Below are 27066 nucleotides of genomic sequence, written 5' to 3' on the forward strand. Positions count from 1 at the left end.
CAAGGGCGTTCCCATGGCCTCTTGTTCATAGTAGTTCCCCTTACTGAGGAAGTTCATCGATGTAAGGATGTATTCAAAAAGGTCAGTGGTGGCCTTACGAAACCTTGACCGCAGGAGGGCCAAGCTGTCCTTAATGGGAACTCTCATGAACAGGGACACCACGTTGAAACTGACCACTATGTCCTCTGGGTTCAGCTGGATGTTGGTGAATTGTTTTAATGAAGACAGTTGAATTCGTGATGTGATGCTCAGAGTCCCTAACAAAGTCGTTAAATGCTTAGCAAGGTAGTAAGTTGGAGAATCTATTCCACTGACAAGGGGACTCGGGGGGGGGGAGTCCCTCCTTGTGTGTCTTAGGGAATCCGTAAAGTCTTGGTGGTACTGGTGCCTGAGGCTGTCCAGCCTTGCATATGTCTGCTGGCAGTCCAGATTTCTCCAGTAAAGCGGAGGTCAACGTCAGAATCAAATCTGTGAGATCCTGCTGTAGAACTTCATAGGTGGGATCATCCAGAACCTGTTGGACTTTCCTGTGGAATTCCTCCGAGGACATCAAGAGCGTTGCATTTGCTTTGTCCGCTGGTAAAATCGTGATGGCTGGATTTCGCTGTAGTGCCTGGAAGGCCAGCTGCTCTCCTTTCATGAAGGTAATACAGATTCTCTCTGTGCCTCCCTGATCATTATTACTAAGGGGTACATCCATGTAATGCTACACATACGAGTGCACAGTCACACATCCCCAATGGGCTTAATGATTACTTAGTGAGGAATGTCCTAACCGCCTCTTTCCCTGCGCAAGGGAAGAGCGAAATGTGATTCCTCCTTGGTAATACTTTTTTTTTAAATTTTATTTTTATTTGGATAAGGAGTTCACAATTATCATGTACTTTTTTCACACATATAACCTTTTCCATTTTTTTATATGTATAAAACTACAATTATTTATACATTCTTAAGTACACATTGAGATGATATAAAAGCAAAATAAACATTTAAATAGATAATTATGTACTGTGGTAAATCTAACCTATTAGGCTAAGTAATACTAAGCTAAAATGGCAGTCTGCAAGACAGAATGGTGTTAGCTTAGAGTGGGACTGTTTTGAGAAAGTAAAAGCAGTACAAGACTACAGCCATGATAGTGGACACCACACCTGAGGAAGGTGAGACCATGCTGCAGGTGCAGGTACCAAATGCATGGGAAAGTACGAGTGTAAAGGGGCTTGAAGGGTAGAACAACGGGCAATTCCTTTGCATGAGGGAGGGAAGGAGGGGGATAGAAAAAGGGGAGAATCCTCTCTCAGGACTAGTGGTAGCACTAGGAGGTGGAGAAGATAGGGATAAGTATGTCGAGATGGTGAGAGTACGTTGGGGGGGAGGGGAAGAGAGAGAGGGAAGGAAGGGGGGATAGGGGGGGTGAGAGGGAGGAGGTGGTGAGAGGTGGAGGTGGTGAGGGGGAGATGGTGAGGGGGAGGTGGTGAGAGGGGGTGAGGGAGGGGGAGAGGAGGAAGAAGGGGTGAGGGGGGTGAGGAGGGGGGCTAGAGGGAGGAAGGGGGTGAGAGGGGAGAGGGGTGTGAGGGAGAGAAGGGGGTGTGTGGGAGAGAGGGGGGTGTGAGGGAGAGAGGGGGGTGTGAGGGAGAGAAGGGGTGAGGGAGAAAGGGGTGTGTGGGAGAGAGGGGGGTGAGGGAGAGAGGGGGTGAGGGAGAGAGGGGTGAGGGAGAGAGGGGGGTGAGGGAGAGAGGGGGTGAGGGAGAGAGGGGGAGGGAGAGAGGGGGTGAGGGAGAGAGCGGGGTGAGGGAAAGAGGGGGGTGAGGGAGAGAGGGGGGTGTGAGGGAGAGAGGGGGGTGTGAGGGAGAGAAGGGGTTGTGTGGGAGAGAGGGGGGTGTGAGGGAGAGAGGGGTGTGAGGGAGAGAGGGGGGTGAGGGAGAGAGGGGTGAGGGAGAGAGGGGGGTGAGGGAGAGAGGGGGGTGTGAGGGAGAGAGGGGGTGAGGGAGAGAGGGGGGTGTGAGGGAGAGAGGGGGTGAGGGAGAGAGGGGGTGAGGGAGAGAGGGGTGAGGGAGAGAGCGGGGTGAGGGAAAGAGGGGGGTGAGGGAGAGAGGGGGGTGTGAGGGAGAGAGGGGGTGAGGGAGAGAGGGGGTGAGGGAGAGAGGGGGTGAGGGAGAGAGGGGTGAGGGAGAGAGGGGGGTGTGAGGGAGAGAGGGGGCGAGGGAGAGAGGGGTGAGGGAGAGAGGGGGGTGTGAGGGAGAGAGGGGGCGAGGGAGAGAGGGGTGAGGGAGAGAGGGGGGTGTGAGGGAGAGAGGGGGCGAGGGAGAGAGGGGTGAGGGAGAGAGGGGGGTGTGAGGGAGAGAGGGGGCGAGGGAGAGAGGGGTGAGGGAGAGAGGGGGTGTGAGGGAGAGAGGGGGCGAGGGAGAGAGGGGGGTGAGGGAGAGAGGGGGGTGAGGGAGAGAGGGGGTGTGAGATAGAGTGTGGTAAAGAGAGTTATAGAGCAAGTGACAGAGAGGTAGAGTGAGTGACAGAGAGATGTAGAGAGGTAGAGAGATGTATGAAATGTTCCCTTCACCATTCTGCAGATCAGCTTATCCTGAGCTGCTGCTTCATAATCCATTTGTTTTCATTGTTGTACTGCATGCTCCAATAAGGAGATTTCTTGTGGTTTAACATGTGTACTGTGACTCCTTTGTTTACAAATACATATGCAAGTGTCCCTTGCTGAACCAGGAAAGAACACGGAACAAACTTTACAGTATTTTCATTATACTCTGTGCCAACAACTGCACAGCGCCCTGTAAGGCAGAGAAGGTGATTTGTCCGACAAAGGGGGCTAGTTAATGCTCACCTGCTCATTGACATCCGCAGCTTTGCTTTCAAACTCTGGACTCTCGTTCTGTCCATACTCGCTGATGAATTCTTGATTGATCACCCGCAAACTTCCCACATAGTAGAGTCCGACCTTTTCACTGTTGTCTTTGGACTGGTTAGCTGAGGAGGAGATGAGAGAAATTTGGGTAGGCCGCTGTTGGACTGGGTCCATTGTCCCTGACCTGCTCAGGGCTGCCAATGATGTCAATGGACTTTGTCCCATGCCTGTCTCACTGACAAATGACAATAAATCTGATTCTGAATGTGGGGAGAAAGAAAAGGCGTCACAACCACAGACTCTGCTGTGGCGTCTACGCACCCGCACACGTGGACTAAGGAGCAGGTTCTGCAATTGCGTTCGTGAGCATGCACATTCCAGCTAAATACTGTCTCGTTATGCCGGTATTTAACTCCCTTCTTTTCGTTCTAGTCTCGTCGAGACTTGACCAACAGCACAGCAACGTTTACGCTCCTCATCGTTGAAAGAAGACTACCATTTTAACTGGTGCTGTCAAGGAGTGGTATCCGTTCAGTATTTAGTTGTGGCTTCCGGCCACAGTGTTGGTGTTTTGAGAGTTTTAGTTAACGTGTTGAGTTCTGTTCATATGGGCTATGTAAGCATTTAGTTGGGAATGTTTGCTTTCCCTGTTATGGGGACATGCATGAGGGGAGTTGAAGGGATGTTGGGTAAGAAAATAGCAGCCTTGTGTACTAAATGTGAACGGAGAAAGTAAATTTGTTAAAACCAAAAAAAATCGTCTGTTGTTTGAACATTAACAAATAGCCCCGTTGGCCTAGCGTTTATTGTTTTCATTTTCCTTTAAATTCTGCAAAGTTCTCATTAAGGCCAGTGAACTGTTGGCCCACTCCAGTGTCAGTGTGTCTCTCTCTCTTCCTCTCCCTCCACTTGGGCCATATCTGAACAAAAGGGATTAGTGCAGGATTATTGTGAGTAGGTGTTTGAGAATTAGTCAGGACTCAGTGGCGGAAGGGCCTCTTTCCAAGGTGTATGAAACTCATTTAAAATTCCCCTGTGGCTGTACTCATAGAAACATTGGGTCCACAATATTTTGCTGACTGTTCAACCAACTCTAAGGTCAATCTAAACTCCGCCATGGACGGTCCCAAGCCTGGCTGCGGAAGGAGGCGGGTTGGGCATGGGGGCTGGTGACCCCACCCGCAGAAGTCCAGAGGTACGGAAACGCCAAAGACCTCATCCTTGGGAGACGGAGGACCTTCACCTAGATGGGCTTCACCTGGACTTGAAAGACTGGCCCGGGACAGACGACCCTGGCGAGCTGCCGTTGGTGGCCTATGCTCCAGTCAGAGTGATAGGCTGAAGAAGTAGATCAATCTAATCCTTCTTCCTGCATAGCCCTCCATTTTTCTGCCATTCATGAGTGTACCTCAGAGTTCCTTAATCGTTCCTAAAGTCCCTGCCTCTGCCACCACTCTAGACAGGGTGATCCACACACCTACCACTCTCTGTGTAAGAATTTACCTATGGCATTTCCCCCTCCTATACTCTCCTCTAATCACCTTAAAATTATGCCCCTGATGGTAGCCATTTCCTCCCTGGGAAGAAAGCATCTGGCTCAATCCGTTCCTCTTGTCGGAAGGTTTGTGAATGAAAAGTACGCTCAGTAATGCCTTTGCCTTCAGCGTCAGTGGTGCAGAGAGATTTCCCCTCGCCCTGAGGCCTCCTACGTCTCCATGGCCTACTGCCGATGGTCTTGCCCATCACACAGGGATCCCGCTTACCTTCTGCGGGATGTGGGAAGGTCTCTGGGGCTCACGGTTGCCGCGGCAACACAGCTCCAACCTGACGTTGGCAGGGCCTATTTCAGGCTCAGTGAATCACACCTGGCCCTCTGCTCCCCAAGGAGGCACAGAACCCTCAGCTGTGCAGCCTATCCTGGTAAACAAAGGCATCAAAAACAAGTGCCCCAGTACAAGCAGCAACGAGAACGTGGGTGACTGGCAGCTCAACACGAAAATATTTCCCGCGATCTTCACGCGACATGGAATGAATTCGCTTTACAGTTCAAGGGATTACCCTTCAGATGGTGTCTGTACTCCGTAAAAACACAAGATATAGGCACAGAATTAGGCCATTTGGCCCATCAAATCTACTTTGCCATTTCATGATGGCTGATCTATTTCCCCCCTCCGCCCCAAATTCCTGCCTTCTTCCCATATCCTTTCACACCCTGACTCATCAAAAATCTATCAACCTCTGCCTTAAATATACCCAATGACATGGCCTCCACAGATTTCCACAACGAATTCTACAGATTCACCACTGTTTAGCTCAAGAAATTCCTCCTCATCTCCATTCTAAAAGGACGCCCCTTTATTCTGAGGCTGTGCTCTCTGGTCTTAGACTCCTCCACATCCACTCTACTGAGGCTCTTCACAATTCGATAGGTTTCAATGAGGTCACCCCTCATTCTTCTCAATTCCAGTGAGTAAAGAGTTTGTATGATCTCCCCATGGATACATGGGTTTCATCCGAGTGCTCTGGTCTCCGCCAACATTCAAAAGACGTAGGGTTAGGGTTAGGCTGCACGGATGCTGCATTGACACTGACAGCATGGTGCCCCCTCCCCGTACATCCTCGGACTGTGTTGGTTGTTGATGCAAAACGATGCATCTTTCGCTGCATGCCTTGATGTACATTTGACAAGTAGAGCTAATATTTTAAAAATCACTTCTCTTTTATCTGCTGGAGGAAGTCAGCAGATCGAGCAGCATCTGTGGGGAAGAGGGGCTGTCGGTGTTTGGTGATGAAAGCCTGCGTTTGGAATGAATCTTGCATCGCAGAACATACAGCGGGACAGCAAACTGCAGGTCCCTTGGCCCACTATGTTGAGACAACCTTTGAACCAAATTCAATCTAACCCTTCCCTACTCCACAGCCCTCGATTCTTCTAGCACCCACGAGCCTAATAAATACCCCTAATGTATCTACCACTACCACCACCCCGGTAGTGTGTTCCACGCACCCACAATCCTCTATGTAAAAAAATCTACCTCTAACATTCCCACTATACTTTCCTTCAATCAGCTTAAGATTATTCCCCATCGTATTATCTATTTCTATCCTGGTCTCTGACTTGGCCTTTAATCATTGTGTACACCTCTATCAAGTTTCCTCTCATCCTCCGACTCTCCAAAGAGCAAAGCCCCAGCTCACTCAACCTATCCTCATGCGACATGCTCTGTAGTCCAGGCAGCATCTTAGTGAATCCCCCCTACACCCTCTCTAAAGCTTCCACATCCTTCCTATAATAAGGTGACCAGGACTGAACACAATATTCTAGGTGTGGTCTAACCAGTGATTTTCTGCACTGAAACTTTGATTCACAGTTTCTTGGAACATCTGTACATATGGCACAATGTTCTGAGATAAATTGAGACTTGAACGCAGCATGACCTTTCAGCAAAGTGGCGGCCATTTTGTGTTGGCACTTGAGACCCCCCAACAGCAGGGCAACGGTGACCATCCATTGTGAAGCGGCCTGAGGGATTAACGTCGGGAAGTCCACCTGCCGTGGCATTAACAAACTGTCCTTAGACCGGTTCCTGCACAGACTGAGATCAACTACTGACCCGTGGCTCAGTTACTGCTACTTTCCTTGCCTGCCCATTGCCTCAGAATCAAAATCGGTTTAATATCCCTGGCATATGTTGTGAAATTTGTTAACTTAGCAGCAGCAGTACAATGAAATACATGATAAATAAACATAGAGAAAAAACTGAGTTACATTAAGTATATGTCTATTAAATAGTTAAAATAAGTAGTGCAAAAAAAAACAAATTAGAAAGTAGTGAGGTGGGTTCAAAGTCCATTTAGAAATCATTTGGCAGAGGGGAAGAAGCTGTTCCTGGATCACTGAGTGTGTGCCTTCAGGCTCCTCTCCTCCTTCCTGATGGTAACAGCGAGAAGAGGGCATGCCCTGGGTGCTGGGAGTCCTTAATGATGGACACCATCAGGTTCAGCCTTATTCCCTGAGCTGGCCTGTGCTATTTGCTGGTGGGACAAAGTTGCAGCCTTGCGTGTACCCCAGCCTCTTTGGAACGGTTGTACCCAACTCCCCTCCTGTGCAAGATCGTCCCTTCCTGCTCTGCCCGGACCTCTCTGTCTGTGGTTTCCTGTACTGTTGTAACAGGCTCGTGGAGCGACACTTCTGGCATCCATTTGCAAAGTAGCGACAACACCCAAGAGATAACGACAGTGGAGTACAGCACAGGAACAGGCCCTTCGGTCCACCATGTTTGTCCTAACCCTGATATCAATTTAAGCTGCACAAGGTAGAAGAGTACAAGATGATAAGAGACATAAATTGAGTGGGTAGCCGGAGACCTTTTCTTGGGTGGCAATGGCTAATATGAGAGGGCATAATTTTAAGGTGATTGGAGGAAAGTATAGGAGCGATGTCAGACGTAATTTTTTTTTAAACAGAGAGTGGTTGGTGCATGGAACACACTGCCAGGGTTGGGGTGTGGTGGTAGAGACAGACACATTAGGGACAATTAAGAAACTGATGTTGTGGTGTTCACTGAGATTGGCAATTGGCTTGCAGACATCTCATCACCAGTTGAGGTGACATCTTCAGTGCGCAGTTGGTGGTGTTTCTCTCTGGGAGTGCTTGTGTTTATGTAGATCCCTGTTTGCTTGCCTCGCTCCTGATTGGCTACCCCTTCAGTTGACCTTCGAATTCTACTGGCTTGCGTTTCTTTGGCTCTTAGGGGTCCATAGATGGCGTCTATATCAATATGCTTGCTTACAGAGTTATCAGAAGAGAACCACACTTCTAAGAAGTCCTGTGCCTGCCTCGTGTTTGCCTGTGCCAGAATCTCCACAGTGTCCCAGTGTCCTTCCCGGTCTTCATGTACCCAGTTCAGTGACAGTGGATCATGTCTCTGTACTGCCAGTTTGTGCTCCCGTAAACAGTCTGAGAGTTTATGACCTGCCTGGCCTATGTAGCTCTAGATGCAGTCTCCACAGGTGATCCTGTACATCACATTGCTTGGATCAAATGCCTTAATCCGAGCTACCAATACTTACTACTGTTTAAGAAATTCTTAGATAGGACACGTGGATGGAGGGCTGTGTAGGAGGGAAGGATTAGATTGATCCTGGAGTAGGTTAAACAGTCAGCACGACATTGTGGGCCGAGGGGCCTGTACTGTGCTGTAACGATCTATCTGCCTGCCAGCACGTGGTCTAGTTCCCTCCATTCCCCACCTGTTCCTGTGTCTAAATTCCTCTTAACCCTGGTGTCCTATCTGCTTTCGCCACTGCTGGCTCTGCATTCCAGCCACCTACTACCCTCGGTGTGAAAAGCTTAGACATTTAAATCCCCTTCTAAACTTTCTTCTTATTCCCTCAAAGAGGTGCCTCCAGTATTTGACATTTCTGTCCTGAGGAAATGACTGACTCTATACATTCAGTCGGACGGGCCTCTCAGCAGAGTAATTAATCCACTTGTCCAACCTCTCCTCATCTCCACCACGGATGGTGCCAAGCCGGGCAGCGAGAGGCGGAGCGCTGGGCACGGGGCTAGCAAGCCCACCCCATACAAACACAGAGCTACGGAAAAGCCAACACCTCTCCAAGGCGTCAGCGGTCGCATAACCAGGACTGGCAATATGCACCAGCTGCTCATACGACCATCCACCATCTGCTCCCATGGTTTCATGTGACCCTGATTGGGGGCTGAAGAGGTTCTACACCTTGTCTGAGGGTGACCTGCAGGCTAATGGAGGGAAAGAACACTTTACACCTCCTTTAGCAGAAATGCATCTCCACCCCACCACCCCAATGTTGACATATACTACTTGACAATACATTTACTTTGAACTTTCAACGATGTATACAAACTAATCTTATGTATATACGACCACGCTCAAACATTGCATTTTACAGGATTGCTTTAATATTTACAGTATTGTTTTTATTTTGCTCTTCATTGTGTTTTTTTATGCTTTCTGTATTCTGCATCGGATCCAGAGTAGATGCTCGTGTTTTGAAGAATGACGGGGAGCGATCTTGAATCTTGTACACACCACAGCTTCTATTCGCACTGCAGTTTAAGGTCCCTGTTCCCTGGGATTGTGCTTTTTAAAAGGCCAGAAGATGCAGGAGCAGAATTTGGCCATTTGGCCCATCGAGTCTGCTCTGCCATTCCATCATGACGGATTTATTAACCCTCTCAACCCCAGTCTCCTGCCTTCTCCCCGTATCCCTTCATGCCCTGACTAATCAAGAACCTATTAATCTCTGCATTAAATGTACCAGGTGACCTGGCCTCCATAGCTGCCTGTGGCAACAAATTCCACAGATTCACCACCATCAAAGGCTCTTCATCTGACAAGCCGTTCAGTCATGGAATCATTTTTGTGAACCTCCTTTGAACCCTCTCCAGCACATCCTTTCTAAGGTAAGGGGCCCAAAACTCCTCATATTACTCCAAGTGAGGCCTCACCAATGCCTTATAAAGCCTCAACATTATATCCTTGCTTTTGATCCAGTCCTCCTGAAATGAATGCCAACATTGCATTTGCCTTCCTCACCATCAACTCAATCTGCAAACTAATCTTCAGGGTGTTCCGCACAAGGAATCCCAAGTCCCTTTGCACCTCAGATTTTTGAATTTTCTCTCCATTGAGAAAATAATCCACACTTGTATCATTTAATGCCAGAGAGGAAAGTAATTGCCAGCAGGCGGAAGAATGTGGTTAAGCTAATCTACATGCATAGCACTGTTCTGGAGATGTGTGAATAAATCTAACGATGATGCGGAGAACAGTGAGATTCACAGGAAAATGTTGTTTCCTGCTTGGCATTGCTGCCTGCCGCACCTCCAACATGGTCTCGTGGACGCAGCACGTTCAGAGGAAGGGAGAGGAGAGATCCCGAGGGTGCTGTTGGTGGTGGGTGCGGGGGTGGTTAGCTTGAGACCAACACGAGAGTCTCCTCATCCTGTCTGCACAAATCCAAATGTGCTGGCTGCAGTCAGGGCTTTATGCTTTGGCTCTTGGTGGGGTCACCCATGCCAAACAGGTCAAAGGGTAGAGGCCAGACTAAGAGTGGTCCACAGGTCCTCCTGGTTTGGGGGTTCAGAATCAGAATCAGGTTTATTATCACCGGCATGTGCCTTGAAATTTGTTAACTTAGCAGCGGCAGTTCAATGCAATACATAATCTAGAATAATAATGATAATAATAAATAAATTACAGTGTACGTTTGGCTCAGAACTAACAACCCTGACTGGTCAAACAAAACTGTTACGGAGACAGCAATGAAGAATCCTTCTATATCTGAGTGTGACGGTATTCCTGAGTCTCCAGCCGGGACTTGCATGAGTGACAGTAGTGAAAACCGAGAGGAAGCCACCGGCATGATGAAGGAAGCTGTGAACGCTGCTGGAGATGAAGGACCTCCATTGCAGCCCGAAACGCCAGTGGCGTAACGGGCAGTAACACATGCAAGTGTGACTGCATCTGCGGGTACTGTGACGAGAATACACATAAAATTAAGATGTTTGCTGGCCTGGGTTAGCATCAGTGACATCAGCAAGTGGTCTGCCACCTGTCCTCAGGGGAAGGAGAGATAAGGAACAATGGAGCAGCGTCTGGAGATGTGTAGAGAGCTGTCTGGAGCGGCTCCCCCTTTGAACCCTGAACTGTTTGAAGTGATGGACAGGCGATACCCCAGCAGGGGGATAAAAAGGGACAGGTTCGCTAAGGCAGGACACACACGACACCCGAGGTAACAAGACCCTGGAAGCGGTGCGCCTCTCACGAGTCGGTGGGAAGTATCGGACAACGCACAGGGTGGAAAGGTACGATCAGCGGGAACCCGGTGTGCGTCCACCCTCGCTTGGGTGCCGGGTTCACTGCAGAGGATCGACCGCATCTGGAGGAGGGGTCACAGTCGGTGACCTCAGGTGACATCACCAAGGACCTGCCCAAAAGCTGCTTGTGAGCAATTATCGCCGGTCTGTGAGTGGAAGCCGTTTCTGAATGATCAGTCATTCCCGTTCTCTCTCTCTCTCCCCCACGTTGTCCATCACCATGGCAATGATTACTGCAAACTGAACTACTAAGTTGGATTGAACTTTGTGTCACTTTGAAATTGGTCATTTATCCCTAGACAACGATAGAGCTTGATGGATGCTGTTATCTTAATTCTGTGCACATGTGTGTTTATCATTGCTGAACTGTTGCATTTATTATCCTTTCGATTACTGTGTTGCTTGTTTCTTTAATAAAACTTTCTTAGTTCTAGTAATCCAGACTCCAACTGAGTGATCCATTTCTGCTGGTTTGGCAACCCAGTTACGGGGTACGTAACAGTACCTATGAGTGAGCATGTTTATGCAAGCGTGTGCGCTTGTGCGCGTGCGGAACTGTGTCTGCATCTGTGTGTGCACGTGCGTACTACCCTTCCCTGTGTGCACAGCAATGCGCGTGTGCGGTCCATCCCCGTGCCTGCCTACTCCATGGGGTGTTAACGTACTTGAGCGCGAGCGTGCATGGCCAGTGGCAGTGTGTGCACGCCGGGGGTGCTTCGGGGGATTCTCTCCCTCACCACCACCACCAGGCGTTTATATCTCATTGCAGGGTGCCTGTGCAGGTGCTGGGGGAGAGGTGGGCTCGGGAAGTCTTGGGAGAACTGATAGACAGCATGGAACCACCAAATTACTCATTGAACATCTCCCCTCACAACAATTCCCAAGACATCTGTTGGCAGTTAGCGAGGTCAATTTGTACAGCAGACTGCGGCTAGATCACCTGCACAGGAAGTAGATCATTTGCACGGGAAGTAGGTCACTTACTCAGGAAGTACCAGGCAGCAACGGCAGCTCCGGCAACCATCAGTGCTCCCACCAGAACAGAAATAATCGCTATTATCCTGCAGTTCGCATGCGTAGACTTTGTGATAATTGCCCCCTAGAGGAAGATAGAATGCATTGTCATCCAGGTACTCAGGTATATACAATCGCCGGATGTGCAGGGACACATTCTGTGAAAAATGGACACCGGCTACACACCGACACCGGGTGGAGTCTGGAGGAAGGGTCATATTTGCTGCCCTGACCTGGTTGGTCTCCTGATGTGGTTAAATATACCCCTCACCCCCACCCCTCTGTCTGAGAGTAATTGTGGTATTAAGTGCCAGTGTGGCAGCCACATCCCCATCCCGAAATGAAAGCAAAGTAATACTTTACTTTGTTTTGTTACATTCCCTCCATCTGGACTCACAGTCATGGTGAGGAGGGGTATCTCCGAGGCTGCGTTGGACACTCCAGGAATACAGCAAGGAACAACTCCTTCCGGCCCTTCAAGCCTGGTTGTCAGAAACCCACCGATTTAACCCCAACCTAATCACAGGACAATTGACAATGGCCAATCAACCTACCAGCTGGTAGGTCTTCGGACTCTGGGAGGAAACCGGAGCACCCGGAGGAAACCCTTGCACACACGGGAAGGAACGTACAAACTTTCTCATAGAGGATGTCAAAAGTGAACTCCAATATTAAATGACAACGATTTGGATGACAGAACTGATGGCTTTGTGGCCAAGTTTGCGAATGATCCAGAGATAGGGTGGAGGGGTAGGTAGTGTTGAGGAATCAGGGAGTCAGCAGATTACAGAGATTAGGAGAATGGGCAAAGAAGTGGCAGATGGAATATAGTGTGGGGAAGTGTACGGCCATGCACTTTGGTAGAAGGAAAAAGACGTAGACTATTTTCTAAATGGGGAGAAAATTCAAAGATCAGAGCTGCAAAGGGATTTGGGAGTTCTTGTGCAGGATTCCTGAAAGGTTAACTTGCAGGTTGAGTCGGTGGTGAGGAAGGCAAATGCAATGTTCCCATTCATTTTGAGAGGACTAGAATACAAAAGCAAGGATGTCTGAATACTTGTGGAACACCACTCATCACCAGCATCCAAGCAGGAAAGGCTCCCTTTATTCTAAATCTTTGCCTCCTGCCAGTCAGATAATTTTCTATCCATGTTTGTATCTTTCCCGTAATACGATGGGCTCTTATCTTGTTAGGCAGCCTCATGTGCGGGATCTTGTCAAGGCCTTTTGGAGGAATAGATTTTGGATGGAGATGAGGAGAAACTGCTTTTCCCCAGAGAGTAGTGAAAGTGACCCTGTGGAATTCTCTGCCCAGCGAAGCAGTCGAGGGTGCTTCAGACACAGTTAAGTAGATTTTTGCATAGCAGAGCTAGTCAGGTTCTGGGGAAAACGCAGGTAGATGGTTCTGAGTCCACAGCCACATAAGCCATGATCTTCTTGAACGACGGAGCCTGCTTCTATTTCTTGTTCAAATGACCAGACATAAGAACAGCTTCTGCCCGACTCCTATCAGAAAACTGGATTGATCACCTTTCCCACTCCCTTTGTAATGGTGCTGCCACATTCCCTGACCCCAAATTTTATCCTCCTTCCCCTCCCCCACCTTTTTATTCTGGCGTCTTCCCCCTTCCTTTCCAGTCCTCATGAAAGGTGTCGGCCCAAGATGTCAACTGCTTATTCATTTCTATAGATGCTGCCTGACCTGCTGATTTCCTCCAGAATATCGTGTGTGTGTGTGTGTGTGTGTGTGTGTGTGTGTGTGTGTGTGTGTGTTGTGTATGTGTTGTGTGTGTTGTGTATTGCTCTGGATTTTCAGTATCTGTGGACTTCCTCGTGTTTATGTTCTACCTCTTCTGTAATTGCCACTCTAACATTTCATTTTGCACTACCCCAGACTGCGTTACGCTCAATGATCCTCCAAGTTCTTTTTACATGAAAACTGCACGGGCAAACCATTGCTCTGAGCAGCAAATTCAGATGCAGCCTGAAAGCTGTGCAGCACTTGAAATGTTTAAGTGTTAAAAAAATTCCATCTGCGAGGCAACAAAGGCTATGTGCACAGGGCATTTCAGTCACTGTCTGGCCACGCAGCTTATAGGGAACAGTGACGATAGTCTTTGTACCTCTGTGTTGTTTTGCAATCATTATTGTGTTTAATGTTTTGATCTGTGAGCTTCACTCAAGCATAGAATTGCACCCAAGTGTTTATGACAATCTATTGACTTGTGATTGACAATTAGAAAATTTTTGGGCAGATGAGGTTTGTCTGTCATGATGGCAACTCATCTAGAAGGAAAACTTCCATCTCCTTTCAGCTAAACCCACTCATGGGGAAGGCTTCGGGAGTAAACCCAGAGGAAAAATCCAGAGCTGGAGTCCCTAAGGTAGTCCCGCACTGAGTTCAATGCTGACTGGCAACTCCTGGTACCAAACTGTATCGGTCTCTACCGTTCGTTTGGATTCATCAGCTGCATGGAGAGGGGTGGCCTGCTACATGTACAACAGCTTGCTCTCCATTTCGTACTGCCCTGGCCTGCATTTCGACTTCAACAGCTAAGACGCAACATCCATGGTCAACCCCGTGACCAACCGGGGGGCCTTAATCAGGAATTTTAAATCTACATTTTCACCGGGCAAATCCGACATCAATTAGCCTAACGGAGGTGTTCATCGACCTTTTGGGAATGCACGTTCTCAAGTCATCCAGAGAGCAGGGAGGACTGGAGCTTGCACTGTGCCAAGGAATGGCAAAATACAAGATCCAGTCTATGTGAGTGTGTGTTTGAAGACACCCAACATTTTAGGAATATTTTCTCCCATCAACCAGATTTCCAAATGGATAATGAACCCATAAACATTACCTCACAGTCTTTTTTGCACTACTTATGGTGTATTTCTGTATTGCACTGTAGTGCTGCTGTAAAATAACAGATCTCATGACACTGGGTTGGCACGGTAGTGTAGCGGTTGGCACAATGCTTTACAGTGGCAGTGACTTGGGTTGAACTCCCGCGGCTGCCTGTAAGGTGTTTGTGTGTTCTCCCCATGAACCGTGAGGTTTTTTTCTCCAGGTTCTCCGATTTCCTCCCACAGTCTAAAGATGTAGCAGCTAGCAGGCTGACTGGTCACTATAAATTGTCCGGTGATTAGCTAGGATTTAATCGGTGGTTGCCGGGCGGCCTGGCTCAAAGGGCTGGAAGAGTCTATTCTACACTGTGTCTCGATAAATAAATCTGTCTGTCTAGGTACCATATCCAATGTGGATGTCGGTGACCATGGTTTTCCATATGGATCTATCCTTCGTTCTTTGGATGACTACCATTTCCTCAATGTGTAACCACCTGGCCAGGCTTTTGATGTACATAAGCCGAGATCTTCCTTTAGTCTTGCTCCCCTCAATCTTTCCAGAGAGTATGAGTTTTTCTAGTTCATCTGTCTGCATGATGTGTCCTAGGAATCTGAGTTGTCTTTCTCTTATTGTTGGTATGAGTGATCGAACTGCTTGGGCTCTTCTGAAAACTTCTTCATTTGATGTGTGTGTGGTCCATGATATTTTTAACATTCTCCTGTAGAACCATAATTCAGCTGCTTCTAGTCTCTTTTCCATTGCTGAGGAAATGGTCCAGCATTCACTTCCATAAGCCAGGATAGAATAAATGTAGCACTGCAGTATTCTGTTTTTAGTGTATGTGCTCATCTCTCTGTCTGTTAATATGGTCTTCATTTTTTGGAGAGCTTCTTTCACTATTGCTATTCTGTATTTGATATCTGTGTCGCACCTGCCGTTACTTGTTATTAGACTGCCAAGATATTTGAATTTGTTGACTTGTTTGATGTTTGTATAAACAAATAAGCAATAAATAAAATATTTCAGTGATAATAAACTTGATTGTGATTCTAAGTAGGGTTGTTGACCCTATGAGAAGTTGTGTCATAGATACAGCACAGAAACAGGCCATTCGGGCCATCTGCTCCATGCGACTCAGGTGCCCATCCAAATTAGTCCCACTTGTCAGTATTTGGCCCATAAACTTCTAAACCTTTCCTATCCATGTACACTCGGTGGCCTCTTTATAAGGTTCACCTGTACACTTGCTCCTTACTGTGAATATCTCAACAGCCAATCACGTGGCAGCAACTCAATGCGTAGAAGCATGCCAACATGGCCAAGAGGTTCTGTTGTTGTTCAGACCAAACATCAGAATGGAGAAGAAATATGATCAAAGCGACTTTGACAGTGGAATGTTTGTTGGTGCCAGACGGGGTGGTTTGAGTATCTCAGAAACTGCTGATCTTCTGGAATTTTCACACACAACAGCCCATCTAGAGTTTACAGAGAACGGTATGAATGAAAACCCAAAGAAAATACAGTGAGCAGCAGTTCTGTAGGTGAAAATGCCTTGTTAATGAGACAGTGGGTGGTGAAGTTGAGACACATCTCTACAAAAGGGGATGTAGGGTGCTCTTTCCCTCCGCTGGCCTGCAGGTCACCTTTGGGCAAGGTGAGCATCTGCTTAGCCCCCTGATCAGGGTGATATGAAGTCATGGGAGCAGGTGGTGGATGGATGTTTGAGCTGCTGGTGCATATCACAAGTCCTGGTTATGCGACCACTGACACCAGGCAAACAACCTCTAACGAGTATTGATAATGGCTGGGGTCACCCGTCTTGTAATGATACTGCCCTGAAGAAGGCAACGGCAAACCACTTCTGAAGAAAGATTTACCAAGAATCATGGTCATGGATAGAGAAAAGAATAATAACAGTGTGAAGGGGGTCTTCCCCACAGGAAGATTATACATAGATGGAAGACCATGATAACGAACTCCCTAAAAAGGCATCCGTTAGTCTTGTGAGACCATGGATCTGTGCCTGGAAAATCTTCACTTTCCAGGGCGCAGGCCTGGGAAAGGTTGTATGGAAGACCAGCAGTTGCCCATGCTACAAGTCTCCTCTCTCCACGACACCAATGTTGTCCAAGGGAAGGGCATTAGGACCCATACAGATACAGAACTCCCTACTGTATCTCATTTAAAGTGTCACCAGATAATTTGTTCTTTACTATACAATAGTTAATTTATGGACTGTGCTTTGTTTATCTATGCATAATTCACTTGTAGATTTCATATTTACTTGTCAAAGTTATTGTTAAATCTATGCCCTCTAGTTCTTGATTCTGCAGCCCTGGGTAAACGGCTGAGTGCACTCACTGTGATGACAATACAAATGGCTTTTGCAACACACATTAAAGTTGCTGGTGAACGCAGCAGGCCAGGCAGCATCTCTAGGAAGAGGTACAGTCGACGTTTCGGGCTGAGACCCTTCGTCAGGACTAACTGAAGGAAGAGTGAGTAAGGGATTTGAAAGTGGGAGGGGGAGAGGGAGATCCAAAATGATAGGAGAAGACAGGAGGGGGAGGGATGGAGCCAAGAGCTGGACAGGTGATAGGCAAAAGGGATTTGAGAGGATCATGGGACAGGAGGCCCAGGGAGAAGGAAAAGGGGGAGGGGAGGAACCCAGAGGACGGGCAAGGGGTATAGTCAGAGGGACAGAGGGAGAAAAAGGAGAGAGAGAGAAAGAATGTGTGTATATAAATAAATAACGGATGGGGTATGAGGGGAGGTGGGGCATTAGCGGAAGTTAGAGAAGTCAATGTTTATGCCATCAGGTTGGAGGCTACCCAGATGGAATATAAGGTGTTGTTCCTCCAACCTGAATGTGGCTTCATCTTTACAGCAGAGGAGGCTGTGGATAGACATGTCAGAATGGGAATGGGATGTGGAATTAAAATGTGTGGCCACTGGGAGATCCTGCTTTCTCTGGCGGACAGAGCGTAGGTGTTCAGCAAAACGATCTCCCAATCTGTGTCAGGTCTCGCCAATATATAGAAGGCCACATCGGGAGCACCGGACACAGTATATCACCCCAGCCGACTCACAGGTGAAGTGTCGCCTCACCTGGAAGGACTGTTTGGGGCCCTGAATGGTGGTAAGGGAGGAAGTGTAAGGGCATGTGTAGCACTTGTTCCGCTTACAAGAACAAGTGCCAGGAGGGAGATCAGTGGGGAGGGATGGGGGGGACGAATGGACAAGGGAGTCGCGTAGGGAGTGATCCCTGCAGAAAGCAGAAATGGATGGATTTTGCAATCGTTTTGAGAGAGGAAAGGCTATGTATAATTCAGGGAGACACAAGAGAAACTTCAGATGTTGGAATCGGAAGTGAAAGAACCCACTGACGCTCAGTGGGTTGAAGAGCATCTGTGGAGTCAGAGGGACATTTGACACTTTGGGCTGGGACCCTGCTTCACCTTATCAGCAACAATAAAGAGTTGGAGGGCAGAGAGAAAGTGGAGCGGCTGGGGGACTGAATAAGAAGGCACATCAGCACCTTCACTCCCTGAGGAGATAGAAGCAATCAAGGCCCCCCACATCTTAAATGCATTTTATGAGGCAAAGGGCAAATTATGAGGCTATAAGGCTAGAACTGGTGGGTGTGAATTGGGATGATGTTTTTGCAGGGAAATGTACTCTGGACATGTGGTCGATGTTTAGAGATCTCTTGCAGGATGTTAAGGATAAATTTGTTCCGGTGAGGAAGATAAAGAATGGTAGGGTGAAGGAACCATGGGTGACAAGTGAGGTGGAAAATCTAGTCAGATGGAAGAAAGCAGCATACATGAGGTTTAGGAAGCAAGGATCAGATGGGTCTATTGAGGAATATAGGGTAGCAAGAAAGGAGCTTAAGAAGGGGCTGAGAAGAGCAAGAAGGGGGCATGAGAAGGCCTTGGTGAGTAGGGTAAAAGAATCCCCAACGCATTCTTCAATTATTGAAGAACAAAAGGATGACAGGAGTGAAGGTAGGACCGATTAGAGATAAAGGTGGGAAGATGTGCCTGGAGGCTGTGGAAGTGAGCAAGGTCCTCAGCGAATACTTTTCTTTGGTATTCACCAATGAGCAGGAACTTGATGATGGTGAGGACAATATGAGTGAGGTTGATGTTCTGGAGCATGTAGATATTAAGGGAGAGGAGGTGTTGGAGTTGTTAAAATACATTAGGACGGATAAGATCCCGGGGCCTGACGGAATATTCCCCAGGCTGCTCCATGAGGCAAGGGAAGAGATCACTGAGCCTCTGGCTAGGATCTTTTTTTTTTGTAATTTATTTTTTATTAAATTTCATCATCAAACATTTCCATAAGATGTATTTCAGATACTGTACATATATATTACATAATCATATTTGTCACAAATCGATCTTTATGTCCTCGTTGTCCCCGGGAATGGTACCGGAGGATTGGAGGGAGGCGAATGTTGTTCGCTTGTTCAGAAAAGGTAGTAGGGATAGTCCGGGTAAATATAGACCAGTGAGCCTTATGTCTGTGGTGGGAAAGCTGTTGAAAAAGATTCTTAGAGATGGGATCCATGGGCATTTAGAGAATCATGGTCTGATCAGGGACAGGCTTTGTGAAGTGCAGATTGTGTCTAACAAGCCTGATAGAGTTCTTTGAGGAGGTGACCAGGCATATAGATGAGGGTAGTGCAGTGGATGTGATCTAAATAGATTTTAGTAAGGCATTTGACAAGGTTCCACACGGTAGGCTTATTCAGAAAGTCGGAAGGCATGGGATCCAAGGATGTTTGGCCAGGTGGATTCAGAATTGGCTTGCCTGCAGAAGGCAGAGGGTCGTAGTACATTCAGATTGGAGGGTTGTGACTAGTGGTGTCCCACAAGGATCTGTTCTGGGACCTCTACTCTTCGTGATTTTTATTAACGACCTGGATGTTGGGGTAGAAGGGTGGGTTGGCAAGTTTGCAGATGACACAAAGGTTGGTGGTGTAGATAGTGTAGAGGATTGTCGAAGATTTCAGAGAGACATTGATTGGATGCAGAAGTGGACTGAGAAGTGGCAGATGGAGTTCAACCCGGAGAAGTGTGAGGTGGTACACTTTGGAAGGACAAACTCCAAGGCAGAGTACAAAGTAAATGGCAGGATACTTGGTAGTGTGGAGGAACAGAGGGATCTTGGGGTACATGTCCACAGATCCCTGAAAGTTGCCTCACAGGTGGATAGGGTAGTTAAGAAAGCTTATGGGGTGTTAGCTTTCATAAGTCGAGCGATAGAGTTTAAGAGTTGTGATGTAATGATGCAGCTCTATAAAACTCTGGTTAGGCCACACTTGGAGTACTGTGTCCAGTTCTGGTCGCCTCACTATAGGAAGGATGTGGAAACATTGGAAAGGGTACAGAGGAGATTTACCAGGATGCTGCCTGGTTTAGAGAGTATGCATTATGATCAGAGATTAAGGGAGCTAGGGCTTTACTCTTTGGAGAGAAGGAGGATGAGAGGAGACATGATAGAGGTGTACAAGATAATAAGAGGAATAGATAGAGTGGATAGCCAGCACCTCTTCCCCAGGGCACCACTGCTCAATACAAGAGGACATGGCTTTAAAGTAAGGGGTGGGAAGTTCAAGGGGATATTAGAGGAAGGTTTTTTACTCAGAGAGTGGTTGGTGTGTGGAATGCACTGCCTGAGTCAGTGGTGGAGGCAGATACACTAGTGAAGTTTAAGAGACTACTAGACAGGTATATGGAGGAATTTAAGGTGGGGGGGCGGTTATATGGGAGGCAGGGTTTGAGGGTCAGCACATTGTGGGCCGAAGGGCCTGTACTGTGCTGTACTGTTCTGTGTTCTATGTTCTATGTTACAGGAGCACCAGTGAGAACGACCTGACAAGCTGCTTCTCCATCTGGTCTGGGAGCAGCAGAGCATCGGACCGGAATTCCCTACAAAGGACTGTGAGAACAGCCAAGAGGATCATAGGGGTCTCTCTACCATCCACTGGGGTTATTTATCAGGAGCACTGCATATGCAGTGCCTTTACTATTACCAAGGATCCCACCCATCCATCCAGCATCCTCTTTGACTTTCTACCATCAGGCAGGAGACTCCGATGCGTAAAGACAAGAACGGCCAGGATGGGAAACAGTTTCTTCCCTCAGGCCATTAGGCTTCTGAACTCCCCACCGCATCGTATTCGAAGTGTCTCCGGGTAATTTGTTCTGTACCCTACAATATTTAATGTATGCACTTTACTTTGTTTATCTATGTGTAATTCATTTGTAGATTTAATTCTTACTTTCCTAAGTTATTTTGTGTTGTATGTGTGTCATGTGTACTACTGCACTGTACTCCCTGGTCTGGAGAAATGTCGTCTCCTTTGGTGGTACACATGTATATAGTTAAATGACAACAAACTTGATGTGACAAATATGCAGAGTGGCCAGATTATCAGCTAAATTAGCTACTGAGTGTCTGTCCGTGGTCTTCTGCTGCTGAACCCTGCACACTTCAGAGATGCTCTTCTGCCCATCACTGTTCTAACGTGTGGTTATTTGAGTTACTGTCGTCTTCCTGTCAGCTTGAACCAGTCTGGCCATTCTCCTCAGACCTCTCTCATTAACAAGGGGTTTTCACCCACAGAACTGCTGCTCACTGAATTTTTTTTGTTTCTTCGTACCATTTTCTGTAAATTCCAGAGGCTGTTGTGCATGAAAATCCCAGGAGATCAGAGGATTCTGAGATACCCAAACACCTTGTCTGGCACCAACAATCATTCCACGGTCAAAGTCACTTAGATCACGTTTCTTCCCCATTCTGATGTTTGGTCTGAACAACAACCGAACCTCTGGACTGTGTCCTTTGATGCCACACGAGCTGGGAGAAAGAGCTTGTTTCTGTGCTGCGTGTGACCCCGTGATCCAAACAACCTCGTGCTTACATGAAGTTCGTTTTTCTTTAAACTATTAAAACAAAACTCGAACTAAAATCCCCCAGTTGCCATGGTGAGGTTTGAACTTAGCAATCCGAATCAATAGTCCACAATTCTGGCTCCTCGTTCAGTAACATAACCTTTATGATACTGAACACAGGTGCCAATCTTAGCGATATAATCACAAGAGATACTGAATAGGGTTACAGATCACTACAGCACAGAAGCAGGCCTCTCGGCCCATCTAGTCCATGTTCTGCCCATCGACCTGCACCTGGCCCACAGCCCTCCATACTCCCCCCATCATTGTGAACATAGAATAGTAAACATAGGAACAGGCCCTTCGGCCCACACTTGAGGGCCTTGATAGGTCAGGGTTGACTATCGATATTGTGTCCCAGCCCTCTACATAATACACAAGCCAGGCCAGTACGATACGGAGAGCAAGATGTTGCCCCGTGGCCGATACAGTTTGGCACCGTCGGTGTCGCAGGAGCTGCCACTCACTCAGTGTCAAGCTCAACGTGGGACCGCCTTAGGGACTCCAGCTCTGGAATTTTTCTTCAGCGTTTGCTCCTGAAGCCTTCCCCGTGAGTGAGAATGGCCACAAGGCAGCGGAGGTTCGAGGGCAGAGCTTTCAGCCCACGATGCTGGGTCAAATCAATTAAATTAGTAATCAAATGGCCAACTAAACTAATCCTTTCTACCCACACAATGTCAATATCCTTCCATTTCCCACACATTCATGTGTCTATCTAAACATCTTTTAAGAGTATCTAATATATCTGCTTCTACCATACCCAAATTTTCTTAAAATGCCCACTTCCACGGGCAGCTCGTTCCACACTCTCACCACCCCCTGAGTGAAGAAGTTCCCCTTCAGGTTCCCTTTAAGCATTTCACCTTTCACTTGTAACCTCCAGTTCTAGTCTCACCCAACCTTAAAGGAAAAAACATGCTCGCACTTTCCCTATCCAAACCCATCATAACTATTAAATCTCTCCTCACTCTCCTACGCTCCAGGGAATGAAGTCCAAACCTGTTCAAACTTTCCTGATAGCTCAGGTGCTCGAGGCCTGACAACATCCTCGTAAGTCACGGTAGCATAGTGGTCAGCACAACTCTGTGCAGTACCAGCAATCCCTGTTCAATTCCTGCCACTGCCTGTGAGGAATCTGCATGTTCCCCCAGAGCTGGGCATGTGGCTAAGTGGTTAAGGCGTTCTTCTAGTTACCTCAAGGTCGCTGGTTCGAGCCTCAGCTGTGGCAGCGTGTTTGTGCCCTTGAGCAAGGCACTTAACCACACATTGCTCTAGTCTGTGCAAGGAGTGGCGCCCCACACAGACTTCCAATCTGCGCCCTGTAAGGCATGAAAACGCTCGACGCAGGCCTCCCATGGTCTGAGTCAACGTTCCCCTCCCCCAGTGATCGTGTGGGTCTCCTCCAGGTGTTCGGGTTCAAATGAATACCAGTTGGTAGGTTAATTGGTCATTGTAAATTGTCCGTGATTAGGCTAGGATTAAATTGGGGGAGTACTGGGTGGCACGGCTTGATAAATTAATTAATTATTTTTCTCTGCGCTCTTTCAATCTTATTGACATCCTTCCTGTAGGTAGATGACTAGAAATGCACGCAGTACTCTAAATTAGGCTGCAGATGCTGGTAATCCAGCGCAACACATACACAAAATGCTGGAGGAACTCAGCAGGTCAGGCAGCATCTATGGAAAGGAATGTTTCAGACTGAGACCCTTCACCAGGACTGAAACCTTGACTGTTTATTCTCCTCTACAGATGCTCTCTGACCTGCTGAAATCTGACGGCGAAAAGGAAGAAGCTGTTTCTAAAACACTGAGTGCGTGTCTTCAGGCTCCTGTACCTCCTCCTTGATGAGAAGAGGCCACCTCCTGGTTAATGGAGGTAAACGCTCTCAAGACCAGCAAAACAGACTGACAGGTGATCTCACAGGGGTGTATAAAGTCAGGAGGAGTGTAGATGAGGTGAACACACTCAGTCTTTATCCCGGGGGCTAGGGCATCAAGAACTAGAGGACACAGCTTTAAAGTGGGGGGAGGGAGGGGAAAGATTTCAAAAGGACCTGAGGGGCAACTTTTTCGACATAGGTGGTGGGTGTACGGTTTGAGCTGCCAGACAAAGTGGTTGAAGCAGGTACAACTACGACATTTAAAAGATACACTATCCTGGTTGGGAAACATGAAACTTTCTCCCTGTGGCACCTCACTCACAGAGGGAATCATCCTGAGTGGATGCGATGGCAGAGAAACAACTCGCATTTATATCACATCTTGTCAGAATCAGAAATCACGTTTACTTTCACCGACCAAAATTTGTTGTTTTGTGGACAGGCATAAAAAAATGACTATTTGTACAATAAGTACATAATGCAAAAGAGGAATAGTGAGGTAGTGTTCATGGGTTCAATGTCCATTCAGAAATCGGATGGCAGAGGGGAAGAAGCTGTTCCTGAATCGTTGAATGTGTGTCTTCAGGCTCCTGTACCTCCTCCCTGATGGTAGCAATGAGAACTGGGCACAAACGGGTGGTGGGGGTCCTCGAGGATGGATGCCACCTTCTTGAGGCATCGCTCCTTGAAGATGTCCTGGATACTACGGAGGCTGGTGCCCATGATGGTGCTGACTGATCTTACAGCTCTCTGCAGCTTATTTCGATCTGGTGCAGGAGCCCCCCTATACTGGATGGTGATGCAGCCAGCTAGAATGCTCTCCACGGGATAGCTGTACAAATTTGCAAATGTCTTTGGTGACAATACCAAATGTCCTCAAACTCCTAATGAAGTACAGCCTTCTTTGGAGTGGCATCGACACGTTGGGGCCAGGTTAGATCCTCAGAGATATTGACACCCTGGAACTTGAAATTGCTCCCTCTCTCCACTTCTGATCCCTCTATGAGGACTGGTGTGTGTTCCCTCATCTTGCCCTTTCTGAAGTACACAATCAGTTCCTTCATCTTACTGACACCAAGTGCAAGGTTGTTGTTCCGACACCACTCAACTAGCTGGTATATCTTGCTCCTGTACGGCCTCCTGTCACCATCCGAGATTCTGCCAACAATAGTTGTATTGGCGGCAAATTTACAGATCGCCCTTTTCCACTGATTAATCTTTTTAGGATGCCCTTACCAATTTAGACACTGCAAGGACAGATTCTTCCCCCTGCTGATGTAAGACAACTCTGTGGCCCCTAGTTCAATAAGTTGGACTCTTCACCTCACAATTTCCCTCGTTATGCCTTTGCACCTTATTATTTGCCTATCGTGCATTTTTTTTCAGAAACTTTATTCCGCATTCTGTTATTGTCTTTCCTTTTTTCCAATCAATGCCCCCATTGGATTGAAGAGATTTTTTTTAAGGATGGCGTGCAAAAAAAAGTTTTATCTTCCACTGTTCCTCGGTAGGTTTGACACTAATAAACCAATGTACTAATTTTATTTTATGTATTTATTAAGATACAGTGCAGAATAGGCCCTACCGGCCCCTCGATCTGTGCTGCCCAGCGACCCCCCAGTTTAATCACGGGACAATTAACCGGTCGGAGGGAACTGGAGTGAGGAGAACGTGCGAACTCTTTACAGGCAGAGGCGGGAATCGAACCGAGGTCGCCTGCGTTAAGCGCAGTGGTTAGCAGAAGGAAAAAGTCTGCCGATGCTGGAAATCCCAAAGCGACGCGTACAAAATGCCGGAGGAACTCAGCAAGTCAGGCAGTATCTGTGGAAATGAAGAGACAGTCGGCGTTTCGGGCCCAGACTCTTCGTCAGGGCTGACGGTTCTCGGCCCAAAACTCTCTGTTAATTTCCACAGTTGCCGCCTGACCGGCTGAGTTCCTCCAGCGTTTTGGGTGTGTTGCTTCAGAACCTTTCCTAGTTTACCTATTGATTAGGTTACAGACAGGGAATTTTAGTAACCAGCAGATAAACTGTTAGTGATGTTGCTTGGAGGTTTACCATAGGTGTCTCTCCTGCTTTCCAGGGACCCAACCAGGGTCTCAACCCCTCCATCTCCTGCCAAATCTGACCCAGAGACGGAGGAGCCCCAAAAACTCCGGCGGCTGACTGCGGTCTCACTTACCTTGTTGGCGCTGAGATCCAACTGGCCTCTCGGCTCCGCGCAGATTGTGGAAACTGGGAACTTGCCGGGGTCTTGGGCACTCATTGTTGGATCTCCCTTCCGCTACTGCCAGATCTACAGTGCGGGCCACTGGCTCTCCCACTCTGCTCACCCTGTCCCGCCGCCGGGGTTTATTTGAGGTGAGGCGGTATACCTTGTTAATCAGCACCGGGCGATTAGCAGAGCTCTGGGGGGGGGGGGGCGGAGACCGGGGCAAAGGTCCGCAAGCTGCTAGCCCCGACCCCGACGGGTTGCCAGCTGTTCGGAACAAGCAGAAAATATCCTTAAAAAGAGAAACCTCAGCGCACAGCTGACTGCCAAGCCATGCCAAGCCGCGCCAAGCCAGGACAAAAAGCCCAGCTGTGTTTGTATCCCTCTGGGTCCTCCTGGGTGTGACGAGTACAGCTTTGCATTATATTTACTAAACAGGTATCTTTGTTTTGTTTTTAGAAAAACTGCCCCTATATTCATTTCAAGTATATAAAAGCAGAGACTGGAAATTTGAAAATAAAACACTTCAAGTACTCCATAAGACTATGAGACGCTGGAGCAGAATTAACTCATTCAGCTCACCGTCTCTGGAACACAATTACCATCAGACAACTAGAGAAGGCCGAAACAGGAGGAACCCTGAGTGGATTATGAAACCATTTCACCAAGTACCTTCACTCCACCCGCCCTAAAAAGCGGGTTTGACCAGTGGCCACCCATTTCAATTCTACTTCCCATTCCCATTCCGACATGTCAGTCCCTGGCTTCCTCTACTGCTGCGATGAGGCCACACTCAGGTTGGAGGAGCAACACTTTGTATCCCGTCTGGGTAGCCTCCAATCTGATGGCATGAACATTGATTCCTGGAATTTCCAGTAATTGCCTCCTCCCCTCCTCTCCCTCACCATTCCCCATTTCTGTTTCCCTCTCTCATCTTATCTCTTTACCTACCCATCACCTCCCTCTTTCCTTTCTTCCATGGTCTTCTACCCTCTCCTGTCAGATTCCCCCTCCTCCAGCCCTTTATCTCCCTCACCAATCAACTTCCCAGCTCTTTACTTCACCCTCTCTCCCTCTCCCGGTTCCACCTATCACCTACCACCTTGTACTTCTTCCTCCCCTCCCCCCTACATTCTTTACTCTGACCTCCCCACTTCGTCTCCAGTCTTGGCCGGAAACGTTGACTGCTTACTCTTTTCCATAGTTGCTGCTTGGCCTGCTGAGTTCCTCCAGCATTTTCTGTGTGTTGCTTTAGAAAATGTCCCCATTATACCTACTCCCTGGCTCCAGCCAATCAGCGATCTTCTAGCTATGCTAGTATCTTTCCCATAATACCATGGGCTCTTACCTTGTTTAGTAGCCTCATGTATGGCACCTTGTCAAAGGCCTTCTGAAAATCCAAGTAAATGACATCCACTGACTCTCCTT

General features: G+C 47.8%; 1 protein-coding gene across 1 annotated transcript in view; it reads right to left on the minus strand.

Annotated features, from left to right (window-relative positions):
* Window positions 1–25805, minus strand: part of LOC134354130 (transmembrane protease serine 6) — a 95274-nt gene extending 69469 nt beyond the window's left edge. The window contains exons 1-3 of the mRNA XM_063062930.1: window positions 25609–25805; window positions 11703–11817; window positions 2834–2976 (exon numbers count right to left, since the gene is read on the minus strand). Coding sequence (XP_062919000.1) covers window positions 2834–2976; window positions 11703–11817; window positions 25609–25692 — 342 coding nt within the window. The 5' untranslated portion in view covers window positions 25693–25805. The remainder of the gene's footprint in view (window positions 1–2833; window positions 2977–11702; window positions 11818–25608) is intronic.
* Between the last annotated feature and the right edge of the window lie 1261 nt (window positions 25806–27066).

This window comes from Mobula hypostoma, chromosome 11 (genome assembly GCF_963921235.1).
Source record: "Mobula hypostoma chromosome 11, sMobHyp1.1, whole genome shotgun sequence".
Taxonomy (NCBI): domain Eukaryota; kingdom Metazoa; phylum Chordata; class Chondrichthyes; order Myliobatiformes; family Myliobatidae; genus Mobula; species Mobula hypostoma.